This window comes from Nycticebus coucang, chromosome X, assembly GCF_027406575.1.
Source record: "Nycticebus coucang isolate mNycCou1 chromosome X, mNycCou1.pri, whole genome shotgun sequence".
Lineage (NCBI taxonomy): Eukaryota > Metazoa > Chordata > Mammalia > Primates > Lorisidae > Nycticebus > Nycticebus coucang.
The window spans coordinates 126,042,786-126,068,068 of record NC_069804.1 but is presented as its reverse complement, the minus strand read 5'-3'; the positions used below and the strand labels follow the sequence as shown (position 1 = coordinate 126,068,068).

General features: G+C 40.1%; 1 protein-coding gene across 1 annotated transcript; it reads right to left on the bottom strand.

The window, feature by feature from the left end:
* Positions 1-15,999: 15,999 nt before the first annotated feature.
* LOC128577005 (regulator of nonsense transcripts 3B-like) lies at positions 16,000-17,385 on the bottom strand. The gene has a single exon (XM_053579076.1). The coding sequence runs from the start codon at positions 17,383-17,385 to the stop codon at positions 16,000-16,002; it is 1,386 nt and encodes a 461-aa protein (XP_053435051.1).
* Positions 17,386-25,283: the final 7,898 nt, after the last annotated feature.

Below are 25,283 nucleotides of genomic sequence, written 5' to 3'. Positions count from 1 at the left end.
CCCATGATGTCTGTCACAGGCCAGTCCCTCCATCTGCTCACTGACATGATGGGTCTCTCTCACTATTCATTGTCTACGGGGGCAGGGGGACACTCTCAACACTTACTGTTCTCTCCGCCTGTGTGCTGAACACATTTGGGGCCTTCCCACCATTTCACTATCGCAGGTGGGTTCCTTCCACTATTCCCTGTCCCAGTGGGGTCCCTCCTCCTTTTCCCTATCACATTAGGTCCCTACTACTCACTCTCACAGGCAGGTCCCATCCAATGCTCACGGACACACTGGGGTCCTCCAAGTACTCACTGCTGCAGATGGATCTCTCCTACTCTACACTCCCACAGATGGGTCACTCCAACTGCTCACTAACATATTGGGTCCCTCTCATTATTCACTGTCACCCTGGCGTCCCTCCCAATACTCCTTCATACATTTGGTCCCTCCCAATATGCGGGTCACAGATGGGTCCTTACCTCGGTTCACTGACTCATTGGGAACCTCCCATTACTCACTGTCAAATTGGGGGTCTCTCTCAGTAATCACTGGTCTCTCCTACTATTCTCTGAACACATTTTGGTTCCTCGCACTATTCCCTACCAAGTGTAGGTCCCTCCCATCTCTTGTCCTCACTGTGCGGTCCCTCCCACTGGTCACTCACACCTAGGGTCCCTCCAACCATACCTCTCACAGGAGGGTACCTCCCACTGCTCACTGACACATTGGGACCCTCCCACCATTCACTCTCACAGGTGGGTAACTCCCACTACTCAGTGTCACAGGAGGGTCCCTCCCACAGCTCATGACACATTGGGACCATCCCACTATTTACTATCAAAAGGGGGTCTCTATCAGGAGATACTCTTCTGTGCCCTATTCACTAAACACATTTGGGTCCTTCCCCCTGGTCACTATCACAGGTGGGTCCTACCCACTATTTACTGTGAAAGGGGGGTTCCCCCTACTACTCACTGTCATACTTGCTCCCCACTGTTCACTCACACAGGCTTTTACCTCCCAATGCTTACTGACACATTGGGGCCCTCCAAGTACTCACTGTCGCTGGTGGATCCCTCCCACTACACACTGTCAGAGATGGTTCCCTCCCAGTGCACACTGACATAATGCATCATTCCCACTATTCACTGTCAAAGTCGAGTCCCTTCCACTACTCAGTGACACATTAGGTACCTCCCAGGATGACAGTGGGGTACCCACAACTACTTACTCACGGGGACTCACCTACTATGTCTTTCACAGGCGTGTCCCTCCCTCTGCTCACTGACATATTGGTTCCCTCCCACTATTCACTGTCACAGGTGGGTCCCTCCCACTGCTCACTGACACATTGGGACCCTCCCACTATTCACTGTCAAAGCAGGGCTCCCTCTCATTACTTACCGGTCTCTACCCCTATTCACAGAACACTATTGATTACCACAGTGGGTCCCTCCCATTTACTCTCACAGCCGGGCATCTCCCACTATTCACTGTCACGTTGGGTCTCTACAACTCACTCTTACAGGTGGGGCTCTCTCAATGCTCACTGACACATTGGGGCCCTCCAACTACTCACTGTTACAGGTGGATCCCTCCCACTATTTACTGTCACAGGTCGGTTCCTCCCACTGCTCACTAACAATTGAGTCCCTTCCATTATTCACTGTCACAGTAAGGTCCATCCCACTTCTGACTCACACACTGGGTCCCTCCAATTATGTCTGTCACAGTGGATCCCTCCCACTGCTCACTGAAACATTTAACCATCCTACCATTTAGTGTCACAGGCGGGTTCCTCCCACTAGTCACTTGCACAGGAGCAGCCCACCCCCTGCTCCCTGACACATTGGGACTGTCCCACTATTTGCTGTAAAGGGGTGGTTCCTCTCAGTACTAACTGCTCTCTCCCCCTATTCACTGAAAACACTAGGGACCTTCCCACTATTCACTATCATAGGAGGGTCCCTCCCACTATTTACTGTCACAGTGGGGTCCCTTCCACTTCTCACTGTCACATTTGGTCCCTGCTAATCACTCTCACAAGTGTGTCTTTCCAAATGCTCATGGACATATTGGGGCCCTCCAAGTACTCACTGTTGTAGGTGGAGCCCTCCCACTATACACTGCCACAGGTGAGTCCGTCCAACTGCTAACACCTTGGGTTCCTTCCATTATTCACTGTCACAGTGGGGTCCTTCCCACTACTCACTCACACACTGTGTCCCTCCAGTTATGCCTGTCACAGGGTCGCTTCCAGTGCTCACTGACATATTGGGTGCTGCCCACTCTCCACTGTCATAGTGGGGTCCCTCCCAATACTCAGTGACACATTGGATACCTCCCAGTATTCACTCTCACAGTGCAGTCCCCATCACTACTCACTCACACATTAGGACCCATCCACTATGTCTTTCATATGCGGGTCCCTCCCTCTGATCACTGACACATTGTGTCCCTCCCACTATTTACTGTCACAGGTGGATCCCTCCCAGTACTACCTGTCACATTGGGTTCCCACAACTCACCCTCACCTGTAGGGCCATCCAACTGTTCACTAACACATTTCATCCCTCCTATTATTCACTGTCACATTGGGGCTCCTCCCACTTCTCACTCACACATTGGTTCTCTCCAATTATGCCTGGACCAGGTGGGACCCTCCCACTACTCACTTGTACAGGAGCATCCCTCCCCCTACTCACTGATACATTGGGACTGTCCACTATTTGCTGTAAAGGTGGGGGTCCCTCTTAGTACTTACTGGTCTCTCCCCCATTCACTGAAGACACTAAGGTCCCTCCCATTATTCACTCTCACTTGAGGGTCCCTCCCACTATTCACTGTCACATTGTCTCCCTACAACTCACTCTCCCTGGTGGGGCCCACCCAATGCTCACTGACACATTGGGGCCCTCCAACTACTCCTTGTCACAGATGGAACCCTCACTCTATACACTGCCACAGGTGGGTTCCTCCCACTGCTCACTAAAACATTGAGTCCCTCCGATTATTCCTGTCACAGGCAGGTCCCTCCCACTGCTCACTAACCCATTCTGCCGTGCCCCCATTCACTGTCACTGTGGGACCCCTGCCAATAGTGTCACATTGGATACCTCCCATGATTTACTGTTACAGTGAGGTCCTGCCCACAACTCACTCACACATTCGGTTCATCCTACTATGTCTTTCACAGGCAGGTCCCTCCATCTGCTCACTCACACATTGAATCACACTCATTATTCACTGTCGCGGGGGGGTGTCCTTCTAAATACTTACTGGTCTCTCTGCATATACACTGAACTCATTTGGGGCCCTCCCACTATTTCTATCCCAGGCAGGTTCCTCCCACTATTTACTGTCACAGTGTGGTCCCTTCCCCTATTCACTGTCACATTAGGTCCCTACTACTCAGTCTCACAGGCATTTCCTATCCAGTGCTCAAGGACACATTGGGGCCCTCCAAGTACACACTGTTGTAGGTGGATCCCTCCAACTATACACTGCCACAAATGGGTCCTGCCCCCCTGCCCACTAACACATTGGGTCCTTCCTAATATTCACTGTCACAGTGGGGTCCCTCCCACTACTCAGTGCCACATTGGATCCCTCCCACTATTAAGTTTCACACTGGAGTCCCTCCCACTACTCTCTCACACATTGGGTCCCTTCCAATATCTGTTGCAGGTGTGTCCCTCCCATGGCTCACTGACACACTGGGGACCTCCCATTATTCACTGTCAAAGAAGGGGCTCCTCTCACTTATCACTGGTCTCTCCTACTATTCTCTGGACACATTTGTGTTCCTCCCACTATTCACTATCAATGGTGGGTCCCTCCCACTATTTACTGTCACAGTGGGGTCCCACCTGCTGCTCACTCACACATAGGGTCCCTCCAACTATACCTGTCACAGGGGGTCCCTCCCACTGCTCACTGACACATTGGGACCATCTCACTATTTACTATCAAAGGGGTTGTCCCTATCAGTACATACTTCTCTGTCCACCTATTCACTAAACACATCAGGTTCCTGCCACTACTTACTGTCACAACCTGGCCTCTCCCACTATTACTGTCACATTGGGTCTCTGCAATGCACTCTCACTGGTGGGGCTCACCCAAGCTCACTGACACATTGAGGTCCTCCAACTACTCATTGTCTCATGTGGATCCCTCCCACTATTTCCTGTCACATCTGGGTCCCTCCCACTGCTCACTGACACACTGGGTGGCTCTCACAATTCACTGTCACAGGCGGGTCCCTCCAACTACTCACTGTCACAGGAGTGTCCCTCCCACTGCTCACTGATACATTGGGGTCCCTCTCACTATTCAGTGTCACCATCGGGTCCTTCACATTACTCACTTGCACAGGAGCATCCCTCCCCTGGCTCACTGACACATTGGGTCCCTCCCATTATGTCTGCCACAGGCTGGTCCCTCCATCTTCTTACTGACACATGGGGACTGTACACCTATTATCTGTAAAGAGGGGAGTCCCTCTCAGTACTTACTTTTCTCTCCCCCATTCACTGATAACATTTGGGTCCCTCTCGCTATTCACTATCTCAGGTGGATCCCTGGCACTTTTTACTGTCACTGTGGGGTCCCTCCCACTATTCACTGTCACATTGGGTCCCTTCTACTCACTCTCACAGGCAGGTCCCTTCCAATGCTCACTGACACATTGGGTCCCTCCAACTATTCACTGTAACACTTGTATCTCGCCCATTATTCACTGTCACAGGTGGGTCCCTCCCACTGCTCAGTAATACATATGGTCCCTCCCACTGTTCACTGTTAGGTCTCTCCCACTACTCAGTGACACCTGGGTGCCTCCCACTATTCACTGTCACAGGATGGTTCCTCCCACTACTCACTGTCACAGGAGCCTCCCTCCCACTGCTCACTGACACACTGGGACCCTCTCACTATTCACTGTCAAAGGGGGTGCCCTCTCAATACTTACTTGTCTCTCCCCCTATTGGCTGAACACATTTGGATCCCTCCCACTATTCACTATCTCAGGTAGGTCCCTGGCACTGTTTGCTGTCACTGTGGGGTCCCTCCCTCTATTCGCTGTCACACTGGGTCCCTTCTACTCACTCTCACAGGTGGGTCCCTCCCAATGCTCATTGACACATTGGGTCCCTCCAACTATTCATTGTCACTAGTGGGTCCCTCCCAGTGCTCACTAACACCTTGGCTTCTTCCCACTGTTCACTGTCACATTGGGTTCCCTCCCACTACTCACTCACTCATCTGGTCCCTCCCCATATGCCTGTCACAGGCTGGTCCCTCCCAGTGCCCACTGACACATTAGTTCCCTCCCAGTATTCACTGTCAGAGGCGGGTCCCTCCCACTAATCACTGTCACAGGAGCATCCTGTCCACTGCTCACTGACACATTGAGACCCTCCCACTATTCCCTGTCAGGAAACGGGGTCAAAATGTGTGGTCCCTCCCACTACTCACTCACACTCTGTGTCCCTCCCACTGTACCTGTCACAAGTGGTTCCCTCCCACTTCTCACTGGCACTTTTGGTCCTTTCCACTATTCACTGTCAAATTGGGGCCCTTCCATTACTCACTATCACAGGCAGGTCCCTCACACTACTCAAGGGTCCCTCCCACTGCAGTATAATCTTTTTAAAAAAAATAAACTATAGGTTAACTTTCTAATCATCCCCCACAATTCTCCTTTGTCATAAGGATTATTTTGAGCTTATGGCAATTGTAAAAAAAGCTAGTAGAAAGCAAATTTTCTACATTCCCCCTACCGATCTCCCCAAACGCAGAATATAAATTTTCCTTGTGATGTTATCTCCCTCTCTTATACCAGGAAGAGAAGAATATCCCTTATCACTATAGACAAATAAGGCACTAAGATGAGTCTATAGAAATAAATCTTAGGGTATAACACATATCTACAGCTTAGTTTCTCCTACATATCTACTTTCCCACAATTTACTGCTCCTAGAAGCCCAAAGCTCCTTCCCTGTGTCTAGTCACTTCACAATTCACCTTTGTTAAAATGGTATATGAGCCCTTGTGTCTTACCAGTTCTTTGGGTTTTTTTACTTCTTATGCACACAAAATAAATTTTGTATATCTTTTCTCCTGTTACTGTGACTTTTGTCATTTTAACTCACAGGTGGCAGCTACAGAACACAAGAGGACAGAGGAAAAGATTTCCTCCCCTGTAAATCAACGAAAGATTATCAGGAACCCAAAGACTATCCTTTTTTTATGCTGTAGCCCCTATCAACTACCATTACTAAAGTTAGTCACTGGGAGATTATAAATGTTAGGAGTGCTTTACTTCCTTGCCATTTGGAAAGGATAAGGCATTATAAAAACTAAAAAGTGTTTCAGTACTTTACAGGTGCCATATTCTTCAAGTGTTTTTGGTGTTTTACATTACTTAATCTCCTATGAAGTAGTTTTATTCATCCTGTTTCACAGATGAGGAAAATGAGGCACAAAAAGAGGAATTCACCCAAAACCCATGATTAGGGACTGATTTGAACCTAGGATGCCTAACTACAGTACCTACGTACGTAACCCACTCCACTCAACTACATATGCGGCAGCACTACAATAACATGATTGAGGCAAAAATTATGTCTTAAAAGAGTCAGGGCTGGCATTCTTCCTTTCTCTCTTTGGGGTGCCATACCATCTCCCTACTCTTCTCTCTCTCTCCCACATCTTTCCCTCTCTGCTCTCTTCTCTCTCACTTTCTCATTTTTCCTCCTACTGCCTTCCTTCTCTCTAATATAAAATAAACCTATACTTTTATACCCTAAAAAAATTAAAAAAGAGTCAGAAAAGATGTCACTTCTTGGAGTCATAAGTAAGTCATAGTCATAACGGTAGGTACTAAGAGAGATCTCAACCTTTTGCATTTCAGTCAACAATGTGGGCCAGATTATAGGAAGAAGATAAAAAGGCAAACCTTGTATGAACTCATCTCACTCTCTAAACCTAGTAACAACAACAACAATTCTTTTATATCATACCATTTTTGAGCAATGGTTGAATATAACAACATTCACAATGTTTCATAGGTAGCCTTGGGGAGAAGGATTTAAATGGCAAAATAGGTGGCAACCAAGATAGGGAGAGAATCTGGATCAAAGCCCTAATGAGTGAAGAAAATTAGGTGAACATGTCCAGGATGAATAATCAGCCTGTTCAAATTTTCTTAGAAATGGAATGGTGGTACAGATACCAATGAGAAGGAAGGCCAGAAAACTTCCCGAATAGGCCTTTACAGAGGGACTTTCAGCTTTACAGACAAGAAAATCAGAATTTTCAGCAGAACGGACTCACATTAATTAATTTAATCTTACTATTTTATAGTAATTTGACATCAAGAAATAAAACTTCCAACTAGAACTGGACTGTCTTTTCCCCCTATTCATTCCCTCCTCATAGGCATGCTACATGATGAGACAAGTAAATGTTATACAAATTTTAATTGGTGAACAAAATATTTTATCTTTGGGCTAGGGCATTCTGAATACTGCTTGTTTGGGATAATCTGTGCTTATTTCAGTGGGATTTTGTTTCCATTTTCCTGACAAGCCAATTCTTCAAATTTTTTTCTTTGGATCTACTACATTCAAGCTTTTGTCAAGGCTTACAAGTCCAGGAGTCATTTTCTTTCTTTTAGTTGCCTGAACAACTTTCTACTCTCATTGACTTGGTGTTAGTTGTACAGCTTCAATCTCAGAAGGTATTTATGCTTTCCTTATTTCCATATTTTTTTTGTTAAGAAACATCTCACTATAACTCTAGCCATGTATAAAATTCTCATGTCACTTTCTGTCTATTTAAATTTGCTGTAGCAATAGCCTTCCTTTCTTCTTTTAGTTCCTTAAATACAAGCTCTCTCTCACCTTAGAGCTTTCACACATGTTGTCTTCTGGAAAACTCTTCTTTCTATTTATCAAGAAAGGGATTTCTGCCCATTGAGCGGGATATTATCTTAAGAATAATTTCTTTGGAGACCAATCCCTGGACTAGATTAAGGTCCCTTTATTATTTTCTCTTACAGCACACTGGTTTCATTGCATTTATCAAGACATATAATTATATATGTATTTATGCCAGTGAGTGTTTTTTGTTTCTCTTTCCCTACATAAAAATCTTAAATTCTTCTCTGAAAATAAGGGAAGAGACCCCTTCCTTCTTTTTCTTTCAGAATTTCTCTCTTTGTCCTTTTCAAATCTTTTAATGACTTTTAAAGTCTTTTGATGACTAAATAACCCTCTTGCCAGTCTCACAACTCAAGAATATTTCTTCAAGGACCTGTCAGCAGTGATCTCTTTGAAATGTAATCATCAAAAACAATAACACCCTATCTCCTATTTTCCTCAGAGGATATAGGCCTAACTTCAGCTAGCACCTGACTCTAACAGGCAAAATCTACCTTTAATCATAAACATAGGAGAAAATTAGCAATTTTATCTAAGAATATGAATGTAATGTGTTATGTCCACTTAGTTGTATACAATAGTGAGATTTCTTTCTGGGTATGCAATCTCTTTAGCAGATTGCCTGTGATGTGCATCACGTTCTGATTTATTGCTTATTCAAGGATCAACTTGCTTTCTTCTTTTGCTACCTTTGTGGAGAGGCTTTCTGGGTTTGGAGAAGATTTTGTTTTTAATTATATTTTTCCAAATGGTGGTAAATTCCATGAGAACACTGCCCAGATATGTTGTTTATCATTGTATTCTCAGTGCATACATAGTGAGCCACTCAGAGTGGAAGTCAAATAATTGTTTAATGAAAGAATAAGGGAAGACTCTAGCAGAAGTCTCTATTTTCCCACTCACTTTTCTCACAGAGCCATTATGAAGATCAAATAGAATTAGAGCATCCTATGTGGAAGCTTTAGTTCTATGAATATTTTGTAATATGATCAAGGCCATATTGCTTAGACTCTGAACTTTAGTTTCCTCATCTATGGAACAGAAATAATAATAGCACTTATTTAGAAGACTATTGTGAGGACAAATTGATATAATGCATTTAAACTAAGCAATATGGTACCTGCACATAAGGAGTAATAAACTCAGTTGCCAGTAGTTCATTATAATGATTTGTCTCAAATAAATAAATTTTTGTTTAAGACTCAAGAACCACAGTAATAAGAACAGCTGTTGATTGAAGAGGTATGAAAAATTGCCTGTGGCAACTTGGCAGGAAGTTTTGTGATTCTCCCACTCCATTGCTAGGCTTATTTAGGTTTTTTTATTAAGCTGCCAGGGCACTGAAGTTCCCATCCCAACCCTTCTCCCTACCTATCTTCAGTAAGCTATAAGCAATATCTCACTCAGCTAGGAGTTCATAAGTGTGAGGCATGACATTTAAAGATTCTGGCCTTTTTCATTTTCTCTCTTTATGAGTGAGTAGTTTGTCTCTGTGGATAATTCTCTATCTTCTTGTCTCAGCTTGGGTAGGAGAGACCTCTTCTCCTTATGTTTTCAAATGAGCAAGCCCTATTTGGTTATTTGTAGATTTATAGTCTTTTAAAAATCCTTTAGCAGGCCTAGAATAAATTATTCTATGATTTCACCTTCCATCCTGTACGAAAGAGTTAAGCTGTGAATGTGCACAAAGGAAAAAAATGTGGTTCATGGAGGTAGCCGGATGAATGAACCTTGTGCACCATCTTAGACTAAACAAAAGTTTTATTTTATTTTATTTTTAAACAAAAGTTTTAAACTTGTGAGCAGGACAGCCAAATTCTGGGAAGATAAGGGAGGCAATGTATGCTCTCTTCCTGGTAAGAGACATCTTTATACATGGGAATTTCCTTTCTATGTATAAATTTCTTTTATAAAAGAGAAAATTTATCTTTTATTTTTAGCTACTTAGGGAAAGTAAACAGCTTTTCCCACATCTCTGGTTCTCAGTTGCCTTTAGTTCAAAATTATCCTCATGCTAAAGTGACTTCTGGTACCCTTGACTCCCCATATCCCACATCCCCAGACCTCACTAGAAACATCCTTAAGTGCATACAACATGGTCAGTACAAAATTCATCAACTGTCATTATTTTAAGTATTTTAGAAAAGACTGCTACAGAGTGGTTAGAGTGGTATGTGTGTGTGTAGGATGAGAAAGAATAGGAGAGAATTATTCACGAAAGATCACTGAGCCAAGATTAAGAAAACTGGATTTCCCTACTAGAACTACCCTTGTGTTTTTATGTGAACTCAGGCTAATTATTTAATTTCATAGTTTATCTGTTTCTCATTATTAAAATTCAACCTGACCATGACTTTCTGAAAACTAGTTGGATGAACCGAACACAGCACAAGGCACAAAATAAATCACTCATAAACTATCAATCTGTAGTTTAACATATTGACCTGTGAGGAGGTTGCATATGGAAATGACAAGAGTATTTTAAATCCTTAAAATAAAAACTTCCATTGAATTTAATGTAATGCACTATACCTCACATAGTATCCCATATTTTCAGCAGTTTAGTAATGAAACCTTCAAGAATAGGAGTCATTTTTTCCACCAACGTTTTGGCATTTTAGTCTACTATGGAAGTACTATACTCAGGAATCAGCTTATGAAACCTGTGCAAAGAAAATGAGATGCTGAGATGATTTTATGCTCTCCTGTAGAAACATATCTCACAGCCAGATAAAGTAATAACAGCAATTTCCTTGTGTGACTCATAAGCTGATTCTGGAGGCAGTTGCCAGAAAGAGTTCTACACATTGCTAGAATAGCTATATAGCTTCTGTAACCATATTTACTGGAGCCTAAATCACAACACACAGCATAAGTAAGGATTTTTTTCTTATTTATAAATTACTGTGAAAAGTCTCACAAAATTATTCAGATTAGGAAATATTTCATTGTACTTTTAATGCATCACCTTTGTTGAGAATTATAAAGTTACAGGATATCTGGATTGTCTGTCCTGGACAATTTGGAACTGATAATGATCACGAAGACAGGTAAAATAATTATTTTGAAGAGGACAAAATTCACTGAAATGTAATTGTACTTGCATATTTATTTAAACACCAGTCTTACTCTTTTATAGTCATACTTTCTATGAATACATGTAAAAGTCCCCCAAAAGCAAATGATATTAAATACCAAACTAACTGGATTTATTGCTTTCTTCCCTAGAGTTCATAGATTGATTGCCACAGTAGGTAATCATTCTGTTCTCTGTGTTAGAAAAAAAGGTAGTTATGAATAGACTCTCTGAACGTTGTTATTCATCCACACCTACCACACCTATATAATCAGACAAAATGGCTCAGTGTACATCTTTCACTTGGCATAATAGAGATCTTTGTCCCTGATCTCTCACAAAGGATAAATCCATTTTTTTCAAGAAATAGATATCCTGGTTTTCCCTTGAAATTTACATAGGTATAGGAGGCCATATCCCTATAACGATGCTTCTTTTTCTAACTACCATTATGTTTACAAATAAATAAATAAGAGCATCAGCCTCCCAGATCCTTTTAGCTTTGTTATTTTAGTGGTCACAATTCAGGTTTTTGTTGTTGTTAGTGTTATAGTCTGCATGTTAGATTTTTTCCTCCAAAGTGTTTCAGTTTCTCCATATGCCCTCATGGTTCCCCTGCCTTCTGAACATAATTGTTCCTTTCTCTCTGTTTTAGCCTCAAACCTAAGGAAGGTGGAACAGTGATGAATGACAATTCACAGGTTAGAAGAAACCATCTGGACCTGCTTCTACCACATCAATGCTTGCCAAATTTACAGGCCCCTCAGAGGGAGCCCCATAACTACAGACCTAGCCAATGCTTGGGACTTTTCCCAGATTCATTTCTAATGACTGGTCTCTTTTCACAAATACACGGTGCAGCTAGGCTGATCAAAGACATTATCTTCTCCAGTTTTTTGTTTTTTTTTTTTTTTAAGATGAAAGAGGTTTAGGTTGTATCTAAATGATTAGTATCTTAGAAAATATTAGAAGATGGCCATGGGAAGAGCACTGAGCAAAACCTGATAGTTCTTTCTGATTATTTTCACCTAAAATAGAACCGAGAGCCATAAAAGTCTTACAAGAGTGAAATATTTTCATACAAACTTAATTTTATGCTGATATTAGAACACTGCCAATCAAATTGGAAACTCAATTCTCACCTAGTCAGTAAAACTCACATTATTTTTTTTCTTGCGAATCTCCCTTCTGTAATGTTATGAAAAATTCAAAAGGAACTCTTCTGCTCTTTTGTCTACATCACTCTACCCTATTTTAATACTGCCTCTAAAAGAGCATTGAAGAGGACCTCTTCAAAGAAGAGGAGAGAAGGAGAAGTATACTCTTGTGTTGCCGTGTCAGCCCAAGATCATTTGAAAATGCTCATTGTCCCTAATCATCAGAGAAATGCAAATCAAAACCACCCTGAAATACCACCTAACCCCCAGTGAGAAAAGCCCACATCACAGTCTCAAAGCTGCAGATGCTGGTGTGGATGTGGAGATAAGGGGACACTTTTACACTGCTGGTGGGACTACAAACTAATACAACCTTTTTGGAAGAAAGTATGGAGAATCCTCATAGAACTCAAATTAGACTTTCTACTTGATCCTACAATCTCATTACTAGGCATCTACCCAGAAAAAAAAATCATTTTATTATAAGGACATTTGCACTAGACTATATATTATAGTTCAGTTTATGATTACCAAAATGTGGAAACAACCTAAATGCCCACCAACACAGGAATGGATTAAGCAAGCATGGTATATGTATAGCATGGAATAGTATTCAGCCATTAAAAAGATGGAGATTTTACATCTTTTGTATTAACCAGGATTGACTTGAAATACATTCTTCTTAGTAAATCATCATAAGAATGGAGAAGCAAAAGTCCAATGTACTCAATTCTCACATGAAGGAAGTAGATCATCTAATATAAGATAGGGGATATGGAAATGAGGGGGCAGGAAGGTGGATGGGGAGGGACTTTACCTAACAAATGCAATCAGTGCAACCTAATTCTTTGTACCCTCAATGAATCCCAAACAACAAAAAATAAATAAAAATACCAAGGCCTAAAATAATGCAAAAAATTAAACAGTCATTTATATTTATTTTTAATCAATATATTGTAATTGTATATATTCATGGGTTACAATTTGATGTTTCACTACCTATCTATGTTGTATAATGATAAATCAGGATATTTAGCCTATCCTTCACCTCATGCCTTTATTATTTTCATTTATTTTTAATGACTTTGTTTTGGGGGTGTTATGTAACCTAACCTTCTCTCTTCTATTAACAAAATATGAGAAAAATATAATTTTTTTTTTTTTGCAGTTTTTGGCTGGGGCCAGGTTTGAACCTGCCACCTCTCGTATATGGGGCCAGCACCCTACTCCTTTGAGCCACAGGCATTGCCCCAAAATATCAGTTTTCATGATGCCAATAGAGTGGACTTTATCAGGACGGAGAAAATACTAAGGTGTATTCCAAGGTTGGATAGTTTCTATCTCTTTTCACACAAGTCTGAGATAGGATATAAAACAGAAGATTGCCATCTTTTAACCTTTAAAGAGAATTAATGGTAGTCTCAACTACTCAGGAGGCTGAGGTGGAAGGATGGCCTGAGCCCAGGACTTAGAACCTGAAAGGAGTTGCGATAGTGCCACTGTATTCCAGCCTGGGTGACAGCATGAGATCCTGTCTTAAAAAAATAAAAAGGGTATTTTTTTTTTTTTTTTTGAGAAAGGGTCTCACTCTGTCACCCTGGCTAGAGTGCAGGGACATCATCATAGCTCACTGCAGCCTCTAATACCTCTGCTCAAGTAAGCTTTTGCCTTAGCCTCTGAAGTATCTGGTATTATAGTCCTATACTACCATGCTGAGCTATTTTTTTCTATTTTCTTTTTTTTTGTTTGTTTTTTTTAGAGACAGAGTCTCACTCTTGCTGAGACATTTTTAAGGTCTTTGAAGATGCTCTACATTCTAATATATACAATGGCCAAGTAGGTGATATTAAGAAGTGAGACAGGCATTCCACATCTAAAGGGGACTGTCTCCCAAATCAGACTAGGCAGATGGGCTGCAGTGGAGAAATCAGTTTGCCAGCTCTGATTCTTTTTCAAGAACAAACAAACAAATGAGTGATCTGAATTTTCATGTGGAATTTTCTCATTTTAAAATACCTATCATGTTTTTAAAACAAACTGAGATAAACGAGCAAACAGAAACCACTGTGCTGGCCAAACAAAACAATATACAAGCTGGAGCTGCCTATGAACCACCTGTTTGTGACTTCTGCCAGCAGTCCCAATTCTTCTACATGCTACAAATTAAATTTGAGAAGCACTGTGATACATTCATCTTAAACACCCTAGGCTAAGAATTTAATAAGTAATTATAAAACCTTGGGAAAGTATCTGTCCTCTCTGGACTGCAGTTCCCTCATCTGGAAAATAGGAAGAATTGTCCTTTTCTCAGAGGATTGCCATAAGGATTAAATATATCAATACATTATTCTCTTCATTCATCTCTCACCCTTCTTCTCCTAAAATCACTCAAAGTCTGAATTTACCCCTAGTTACTCTCCAACCAATACACCATTCGTGGTCAGATGCAAGAGGGAAGAGTTTTCCCTTTTTAGTGCTTTCCTTGACTCCCTGCTGTTAGTCAAAAACAAGTTATGTTTTTGACCGGTATCATATCTTTCCAAAGTTTCCTAAGCCCACAGGTAAATTTATAACTGAACTCCAGAAGAGTCTTTCTTGCCCAGTGCTCTTACTACTTAATGTTGTGAAAGTGAGCTTTTTCTTCAGGCACTGCTGTAATCTTACTGTTTTCTTCTTTTTTTTTCTTTTTTTTCTATTAGATCATAACTGTGTACATTACTGCATTTATGGGGTACAATGTGCTGATTTTATATGCCATTTGGAATGTTCACATCAAACTGGCTAACATAGTGTTCACTTCACTTATTTGTTGCATTAAGACATTTATACTCTACTATTAATATATTTGACATGCACCCTTGCAATATGCACAGTAGGTGAGGTCCCACCAATTACCCTTCTGCCACCCATCCACCCACCTGCCCCCAGTCCACCCCTTGCCACCTGTCTACCCCCCTGCCACATGTTCAACCCCCTGCCACCTGTCCACCCCCTGCCACACATCCATCCCCCTGCCACCTGTCCACCCCCCTGCCACACATCCACCACCCCGCCATCTATCCACCCCCCTGCCACCTGTCAACGCCCCCTGCCAAATGTTCACCCCTCTCTTCTCCCTTCACCCTCCTCTTCTCTTCTTTCTGGGCTATAATTGTGTTATATCTTTCATATGAAAGTTTGGGTGATTATATATTAATTTCATAATAGTACTGAGTACTTTGGGTATTTTTTCCCCTTTTCCCCATTCTTAAGATACTTTGCTAAGAAGAATATGCTTCCTTTATTTGTAAAAACTCTATATTCCCCCTCCAGCTACTACTTAAGACCAAGCCACTTTTATTGTTTTTAGTTTACCATAATATGTGCTTACATAAATTCAAATAATACCAAAAATCATTCAACCACATATAAGTACAACATTTTATTTATTTTATTTTATTTTTCAATGCATTTGGTATTTATTAATATCAATAGAATTCAAATGAAGACTGAAGGTTGATCACAGGAGCAAATACTGGTGTAGTTTCCTTCCTGGACAGGATACATGCTGAGATCCTGAGATCTAAGATAAAACAAAAATTGGATTAAGAACCAAACAAAAACTATACATTCCTGCTTTGACACAAAACATACTCCTCTGTAATGTTGCCTCCTACCCCCCAGCCCAGTAACTCCTTTTCTTTCTATTTCTTTGCCCTGAAGGCTCTTGTAAATCGCTTAACATTTGCTCTTAGGCTGCCTAGACAGTCAGGACACCTTAAGACCATTTAGAGTTACCACTCTCCTCCCACCCCTTCTTATCTATGGCTAACAACTGAAGACTTTTACCTTAATGCTTTTCCGCTTTTTTTCCTGCGGCTGCATCTCCAGACTTGGCGCTGTCATCAGGAGGACAGGGTCGATTTCGGCTTCTAGCTCCTGCTTGGTAAAGCAGCATTGAAGGGCGATCCTTGTTTCTTATGCGCTCCTTCTTAACAACCACTTCCTCTTTCTTTTCGGTTTTGTCTGAGCTGCCAGTTGATTCTCTACTTTCGTTCTTCTTTCCTTTATCCTGAAGTGCTTCTTTCTCTTTTTTCATTTCTTCTTCCTTTCTTTTAAACATCCTCCCTTTCTCGTAACGCTCCTTCTGCCTACGACGCTCTTCCTCTTGCCGCTTCTGCCTCTCCCTCTCTCGAACTCCGCGCTCCTGTTCCCGTTCGTAATCACGTTCCTTCTTGTAGTTTTTGCCACTCTCCTCTTCAGCTCTCTTTGGCTTTGCATCTTTAAGCTCACTATCAGATCGCTTGGGAATTGTACCAGTTTGCCCATTGGCTCTTTCATCACTCACATTTTCTTTGTCCAGTTGCTTGGTTTTTTCTCCTTTGTCCGTCTCCTTTTCTTCTCCTTTTTCTGGCTTCTTCAGCAGCTTAATCTTTGGTTCATCCTTTACTTTTTCCATTTCCAGAACTCTGTCAGTCTTCTTTAGTTTCTCCATCTCTTTCCTTTTACGCTTCTCTTCTTCTTTCCACTTTCTCCTCTCTTCTTCTCGTTGTCTCTTTCTTTCTATTTCGCGCCGCCTCCTTTCTTCTCTCTTTTCTTCTCGGATTCGCTGCTTGTTTTTCAGGAAGCTCAGAAGCGGAGTTGTCTTTTTAGCTATTGATTCTTTCTTCCTTGCTTCTATTTCCTCTAGCATCGTCTCGGGTGTAGCTGTTATCTTCTTCTCACTATCGCCGGCATAACTTTCTAAAAATTTTCTATAGTCTGGATCATCCTTGATAGTCCCAACTTTGGAATCTCTCTTCTTAGTCTTCTTTTTCGCCGCTTTTTGAAAAGGTGCAAATTCCACGACAGCTGGATACTCTTGCCCTTTATTGTCAAGGAACACGTAACCATCAAAGCGATCCCGGAACAAAATAATGTCTTCTTGGCTTTTAAAGTTGATGTATGCTCTAGCATACAAATGAGGATACAGACTAGTATCATTAGAAAAAAACTCAAAATAATCATGCTCAGGCATAGGTTGGAGATGTTTCTGAAGCTGCTCCTTCGTCAAAGTGGGAGGTAATCTTCGAATCACCACCTTGCTCAGAGCCTCTTTCTTCTCCTTGCTTCGTTCATGTTTATCTTCTCCTTTGGCACCATCGCCTGAGCTCCCATTGCCGCTGCTTGAGGCCCCGGGGGGCGTCAGCAGGGTCACTTGCTTATTCTTAGGTTTGTTCTCCTTTTCTTCCTTCATGGCCACAGCTCCTCACGGCTGCTGGGCCTAAACAGCTCCTCACAGCAGTGCTCGGCCTAAATGGCTGCTCACAGCGATTGAAACGGCTGCTCACAATGATTGCTAGGCCTAAACAGCTCCTCGCAACAGTTGCTAGCCCTGAACGGCTGCTCACAGCGGTTGAAACGGCTGCTCACAGCGGTTGCTGGGCCTAAAACCCGTTATCACAGCGGTTGCTGTGTCTAAAACCCGTTATCACAGCGGTTGCTGGGTCTAAAACCCGTTATCACAGCGGTTGCTGGGCCTAAAACCCGTTAGGCTGGGCACCTGCAGCGTGGCAGCTTGCGCCCGAAGTTCTGACCCCAACAAAGGCCCGTAGTGACAAGCCAAGTCTCGGGTTCCAGTGGGCCCAGACAAGATCTCACGAGAGATCAGGGGGTTCCAACCTCCCTCAGTGGAAAGATTTTCTTTTCTTTCTTTCTTTTTTTTTTTTTTTTTGCAGTTTTTGGCTGGGGCAGGGTTTGAACCCGCCACCTCCGGTATGGGGCCGATGCCCTACTCCTTTGACTAACAACACCCCCCGTCAGTGGAAAGATTTTTTTTTTTTTTTTTGAGACAGCCTCAAACTTTCACCCTGGGTAGAATACTGTGGCATTACAGCTCACAGCAACCTCCAATTCCTGGGCTCAAGCGATTCTCCTGCCTTCACCTCTCATGTAGCTGGGACTACAGGCGCCCGCCACAACGCCCGGCTATTTTTGTTGCAGCTGTCATTGTTGTTGGCGGCCTGGGCTGGATTCGAACCCGCCAGCTCAGCTGTATGTGGCTGGCGCCTTAACCACTTGAGCTACTGGAGCCCAGCCCAGTGGAAAGATTTTAATGAATGTTTAATTTGCTGTGTAAAAGTCTGTTTTGATTATGCATCATTGTGTTGTAGATATTTTTCTAGTCAGTGAATTTTATCAATAATAAAATAGCATGATTCATAAATAGATTTCTAATATTCTCTTATATCATGAATTTATATAAGCAGACCTCTAGAGATGGGCATTTAGGTATTCCCCAATTTTTCTTTTTTTGTATTTGTGAGCAATACAAACACTACTATTTTTATACACATTTTTCCTCTTTTTGATAATTTCCTGAAGATACATTCTTACTTGGTGAGTATAAATACATACATTAAATTTTAATGCTAACTGATACATTGCTTTGTGGAAAATTTATCCCATTTTGTAACTCCAAGAGAATAAGAATGAGTTTTCATTATTTTCCTCCCTCACCAGTAACAGATACTGTAATTTTCCCTTTTATTCTTTGTTTGCAAGGCTTATAAAAGACAAAGGATATAGCACAGCTGGTTCTTTGTTTCTTTTATTTTGTTTTCTAATTTGTTTTTTTGCTTTGCTTTGGTTGTTTGGTCAAAGATCTTTTCATATTATTTTGGAATTTTTTTTAAATTTTGTTTTCTTTTAATTGTGAATTGTCTGTTACTGGTCTTTTCAAATATTTCCATCAAAACATTTACTTTTTTCTTATTCATACATAGGAACCCCTTTTATTAAATCCATTGTCTGACATAAATATTACAAATATTTATGCAAATATTTCCTATGTCAATTTTCTATCACTTTCTATGAAGCAGGTTGCTTGAGGAACAGTAATCATAATGATAAGTAAAATCTGTATTATGTCCCTTACAATGTACCAGGCACTGTTGGAAGTTAACTACATGAATTAAGTTATATAACCCTGTCTACAACTATACTGTGATTATTCTTATTTTCAGAGGAGGAACTAAGGTACAAATAAGGTATGTGACTTGACCAAGATTTTATAGTGACTCTGCAGGATATCTGGCAACACTCCATGCTCAGAATCACTGTCAAAGATAAACAAAGCCAGACAATAAGGAAAAAGTGAACTGAACTCAACTTTGACCTGTGCAGAGGTGACTATGCATTTTAAAGGGTGAATGAGAGAAAAGGAAGGAGGAGCAGAAGGAACTTGAACATAGTCAGGAAAGTAGTATATAAAATCAGAAGGAGAGGGTTGATTAAAGTGAGTTTACTATCTGGTTTGTTAAAGCCATTAAGTGAGTTAAGCTCCTGCCCTCCCACAGAGATTGGAAGACAGAGATTCTAGTTTCTGATGTTGGCTAAAATAAATGGGAATATTCTTTTGGAGCTTTGAATTTTCATCTTCTCCAAAACTAGTGTTGAATCTTAATCACCAATACAGCAGTGTTGGGAGGTGGAGCCTATGGGAGCTACTTAGGTCATGGGGTCTCCACCCTTATTAATGAATAAAAATGACTTGTGGGACAGGGTTTGCTCTCTCCTGCTTTTCTGCCACATGAGGACACAGCACTCCTCCCCTCCAGAGGAGGCAGCAATGTACAAGGAAACATTTTGGAAGAAGAGAGACTGGCCTAAACCTGCCAGCACCACTATCTTGGATTTCCCAGTGTCCAGAACTGTGACAAAATAAATTTCTGTTCTTTATAAATGACCCAGTCTCAAGTATTCTGTTCTACTAGCACAAAACAAACTAAGATATAATGTAATCAGAGAATATTCATCCTTATTCACTTAGGGTAATGTCTTGAAGCATGGATCAGAATTTCAGTTTTTGTTAATGCTAAAATGAGGTTACTTTGTTTATATATATCACTTAAAATGCATACACTTATTGATGGACTCTTAGGTTACTTTTAGGTTACTTTTGACTTTTTAAACTTTGCTTTCAAACAAAATAAAAAATAAATAAATTAACTTTGGTTTCATGTTTTGGGGGGTGTATATTCCAGATGTGGAATTTCTGGATCATATGTTTAAATTTTTCAGGAATCACTATAATTTTTCCGCAACAGCTGTGACATTTTACAGTCAAACCAGCAATACACAAAAGTTCTAATTTCTCTGCATACCTGCTTATACTTGTGATTTTATGGTTTTTTGATAATAACTATCTTCATGTGTATGAAGTGGTATTCCACTGTGGTTTTGTTTCCCATTTCCCTAATGTTTAGTGATATTGAACATCTTTCCATGTGCTCACTGGCCATTTACATATCTTCTTTGGAGAAATATTTATTCAAGTATTTGCACATTTATTAATCAGCTTGTCTTTTTGCTGTTGAGTTGTAGGAATTATTTACATATTTTGAATAATGGCTACTTTAGATATTATACAAAACATTAGCACATATATAGTCTGAAAATATTTTCCTATTGTGTGGGTTATTACTTGGCTTTCTTGATAATATCTCTCAATGCAAAAATGTTTTTACTATGAATGGAACCCAATTTCTTAATATTATTCTTTTGTTGCTTGTGCTTTTGATGTCATATTCAAGAAACCATTGTCGAATTCAAGGTCATGAATCATTTCCCTATGATTTTGTCGGAGTCGAATAGTTTTAGCTGTTACACTTCAGTCTTTGATACAATTTGGGTTAATTTTTGTACATGGTATGAGGCAGAAATTCTACTTCCTTCATTTGCATGTGGATATCCAGTTTTCCCACCACAATGTGTTGAAAGCATTGTACTTTGCCTATTGAAGGATCATGGCACTCTGTTGAAAATCATTTGACCATGTATGCAACAGGTTATTCTTGGACACTTTATTCAATTCCTTTAGTCTGCATGACTGTTCTTATTCTAGTACCCTACTGTTCTGATTACTTTATCTTTGCAGTAAGAATTGAAATCAGAATGCTTGAGTCCACCAACATTGTTCTTTGTTTTCTAGATTATTTTGTCCATTGGAAGGTTCCTTGATAATCCATATAAATTTTAAGATGCATTTTTCTATTTCTGAAAACAAAATGTTTGTATTTTGATAGAAGTGCTTTGAATCAATAGTTCACTTTAGGTGGTTTTGACATTTTAATATTAAATCTTCCAAATCCATGAACACAGGATGTCTTTCCAATTATTTATGTCTTCTTTTGGTTCTTTCTGTAGTGTTTTTTGCCTTCTTAGTGAGGTTTATTACTAATTATTTTACTATTATTATTTTTTGCTTTGTTTTTAGAGACAGAGTATCACTATGTTGTTCAGGCTGAAGTGTAGTGACTATTCACAGGTTCAGTCACAGCACACTACAGCCTTAAAGTGCTGGATTCAAGACATCCTCCTGCCTGAGCCTCTTCAGTAGCCGTGTCTACAGGAACACACCACCATGCCCAGTTAGGTTTTTTGATAGATATTTTCTTCATTTCTTTTTAAAATTGTTCACTCCTAGTGTAAAGAAGTGCAACTGATGTTGGTGTGTTGATTTTATATGCTGTGACTTCATTGAATTCATTTATTAGTCAGCTGGGGTTTTGTGGAATCTTTAGCATTTTCTACATTCAACACCATATTATCTATTAACATAGATAATTTTACCACCACTTTACTAATCTCCGTGCTTTTTATTTCTTTTTGTTGCCTAATTCTTCTGTCTAAAACTGCTGATACTATGTTGAATAGAAGAGGTGAACATGGGCATCCTTCTTTTGTTGATCTTTGAGAAATTTTAGTCTTCCATCATTTAGTATGATGTTAGCTGTGGGCTTTTCATATATTGCCTTTATTATGTTGAGATAGTTTCCATCTTTTCCTAGCGTGTTGACATTTTTTTGTTGTTGGGGATTCATTGAGGGTACAAAAAACCAGGGTACACTGATTGCATTTGTTAGGCTAAGTCCCTATTGCAATCGTGTCTTGCCCCCCAAAAGGTGTGGCACATACCAAGGCCCCGCCTCCCTCCCTCCTTCCCTCTCTCTGTTCTTCCTTTTTCCACCCCTCAGTCCTTCTTTCTCTCTCTGCTCTCCACTTCCCCCACCCCCACAGCATCCTTAATTGTCTTCATATCAAAATTGAGTACATAGGATTCATGCTTCTCCATCTTGTGATGCTTTACTAAGAATAATATGTTCCACTTCCATCCAGGTTAATACAAAGGCTTTAAGTGTCCATTTTTAAAAATAATTGAATAGTATTCCATGGTGTACATATACCACAGTTTGTTAATCCATTCCTGGGTTGGTGGGCATTTAGGTTGTTTCCACATTTTGGTGATTATAAATTGGCCTGCAATGAACAGTCTAGTGCAAGTGTCCTTATGATAAAAGGATTTTTTTCCTTCTGGGTAGATGCCCTGTAATGGGATTGCAGGATCAAATGGGAGATCTAGCTTGAGTGCTTTGAGGTTTCTGCATACTTCCTTCCAAAAAGGTTGTACTAGTTTGCAGTCCTACCAGCAGTGTCAAAGTGTTCCTTTCTCTCCACATCCATGCCAGCATCTGCAGTTTTGAGATTTTGTGATGTGGACCATTCTTGCTGGGGTTATATGATATCTCAGGGTGATTTTGATTTACATTTCTCTAATAGATAGGGATGATGAACATTTTTTCGTATGTATGTTAGCCATTTGTCTGTCTTCTTTAGAGAAGGTTCTATTCATGTCTTTTGCCCATTGATATATGGGATTGTTGGCTTTTTTCATGTGGATTAATTTGAGTTCTCTGTAGATCCTAGTTATCAAGCTTTTGTCTGATTCAAAGTATGCAAATATCCTTTCTTTTTGCTTTGGTTGTTGTCTCCTTAGCTGTACAGAAGCTTTTCAGTTAAATTAAGTCCCATTTGTTTATTTTTTGTTGTAGCAATTGCCACAGCAGTCTTCTTCATGAAGTCTTTTCCCAGGCCAATATCTTCCATTGTTTTTCCTATGATTTCTTTGAGGATTTTTATTGTTTCATGTCTTAAATTTAAGTCTTTTATCCATCTTAAATCAATTTTTGTGAGTGGAGAAAGATGAGGATCCAGTTTCAGTCTTTTACATGTGGATATCCAGTTCTCTCATCACCATTTATTGAACAGGGGGTCTTTCCCCCAAGGTATGTTCTTGTTTGGTTTATCAAAGATTAGGTGGTTGTAAGTTGCTGGTTTCATTTCCTGATTTTCTGTTCTATTCCAAATGTCTATGTCTCTATTTTTGTGCCAGTATCATGCTGTCTTGACCACTATGGCTTTGTAGTACAGCCTAAAATCTGGTATGGTGATGCCCCCAGATTTATTTTTATTACTAAGAACTGCCTTAGCTATATGGGTTTTTTTCTGGTTCCATAAAAAATGCAGAATCATTTTTCCAAAATTTTGAAAGTACAATGTTGGTATTTTAATAGGAATGGCATTGAATAGGTAGATTGCTGTGGGAAGTATAGACATTTTAACAATGCTGATTCTTCCCAGCCATGAGCATGATATGTTCTTCCATTTGTTAATATCCTCTGCTATTTCCTTTCTGAGGATTTCATAATTTTCTTTATAGAGGTCCTTTACCTCCTTTGTTAGGTATATTCCTAGTTATATCATTTTCTTTGAAACTATGGTGAAGGGAGTTGTGTCCTTAATTAGCCTCTCATCTTGACTGTTATTGGCGTATACAAAGGCTACTGACTTGTGGACATTGATTTTATATCCTGAGACATTACTGTATTTTTTGATGACTTCTGGAAGACTTGTGGTTGAGTCTTTCGGATTCTCTAAGTATAAGATCATGTCAACAGCAAAGAGGGAGAGTTTGACTTCTTCTGCTCCCATTTGGATTCCCTTTATTTCCTTGTCTTGCCTAATTGTATTGGCTAGAACTTCCAGCACTATGTTGAATAGTAAAGGTGACAGAGGACAACCTTGTCTGGTTCCAGTTCTAAGAGGAAAAGCTTTCAGTTTTACCCCATTCAGTAAAATATTAGCTGTAGGTTTGTCACGTGTTAACATTTTTTTAATCACAAAAGGTTGTTGAATTTTGCCAAATGCTTTTTCTTCATGAATTAAGATGATCACATGTTTTTGTTGTCCTTCTTTCTGTTAATGTGGTGCATCACATTGATTGAGTTTCTTATGTTGAATCACCCTTGCATTGCAAAAATACATCTCATTTGGTCATGATGTAAAATCCTTTTCAGGTGCTATGGAAATGAGTTTGCCAGTTTTTATTTTTTTTTGAAGATTTTTGCATCAATATTCATCAGAGATAATGGTCTGTGGTTTTCCTTTCTTTCAGTGTCTGTCTGACTTTAGTTTTAGGTTAATATTTGCCTCACAGATTCAATTAGGAAATGCCTTCTCATCTTCATTTTTTTGGAAGAGTTTTAGAATGATTAGTGCTAATTATTCTTTAAATGTTTGCTAGAATTCATTAGTGAAGCCATTTGGTCCAGAGCTTTTCTTGGTTGTGAGATTTTTGATTACTGATTATATCTCCTAATTAGTTATAGGTCTGTTCAGACTTTCTATTTCTTAATGATTCGGTCTTGGTAGCTTGCATGTCTCAAATAATTTGTTTATTTCATTTAGTTTATCCAATCTGTTACCATACAATTGTTCACATTACCATTTTATAATCCTTTTTATTTCTGTAAAATCATTGAAAATGTCCCCTTTTTGCTATTGATTTTAGTAATTTAAGTCTCCTCTCTTTATATCTCAGCATAGCTGACATTTTTAAAATTTGTTTTATCTTTTCTAAGAACCAAATTTTTAGTGTTATTGAGTTTCTCTATTTTTCTATTATCTCCTTTATTTATTTCTACTCTCATCATCATTATTTCCTTCCTTCTTGCAGTTTTCAGTTTAATTTGCTGTTGTTCTTTTAGTTTCTTGGTGTAAAATTACATTGTTAACATAATTTGAGATCTTTCTTCTTTTTAAACAGCTAAAACATTCACTCATCACTTTTCGCTGCATACCATAAATTTTGATGTCATGTTTTCACTTTCATTTGTCTTCAAAATATTTACTAGTTTCCCAGGAATTTCCACTTCTCTAATTTAATGCAGGGTTTTATCATAAATGGTGTGTCTATTAGAAGCACAAAAAGTATACATGTGTATATTAATGATAGTTACTTTTAGTATTCGAGAT

Bases quoted from the DNA above. Each gene is read 5' to 3' on its own strand.
- LOC128577005 (XM_053579076.1), bottom strand. From the start codon at position 17,385: ATGAAGGAAGAAAAGGAGAACAAACCTAAGAATAAGCAAGTGACCCTG.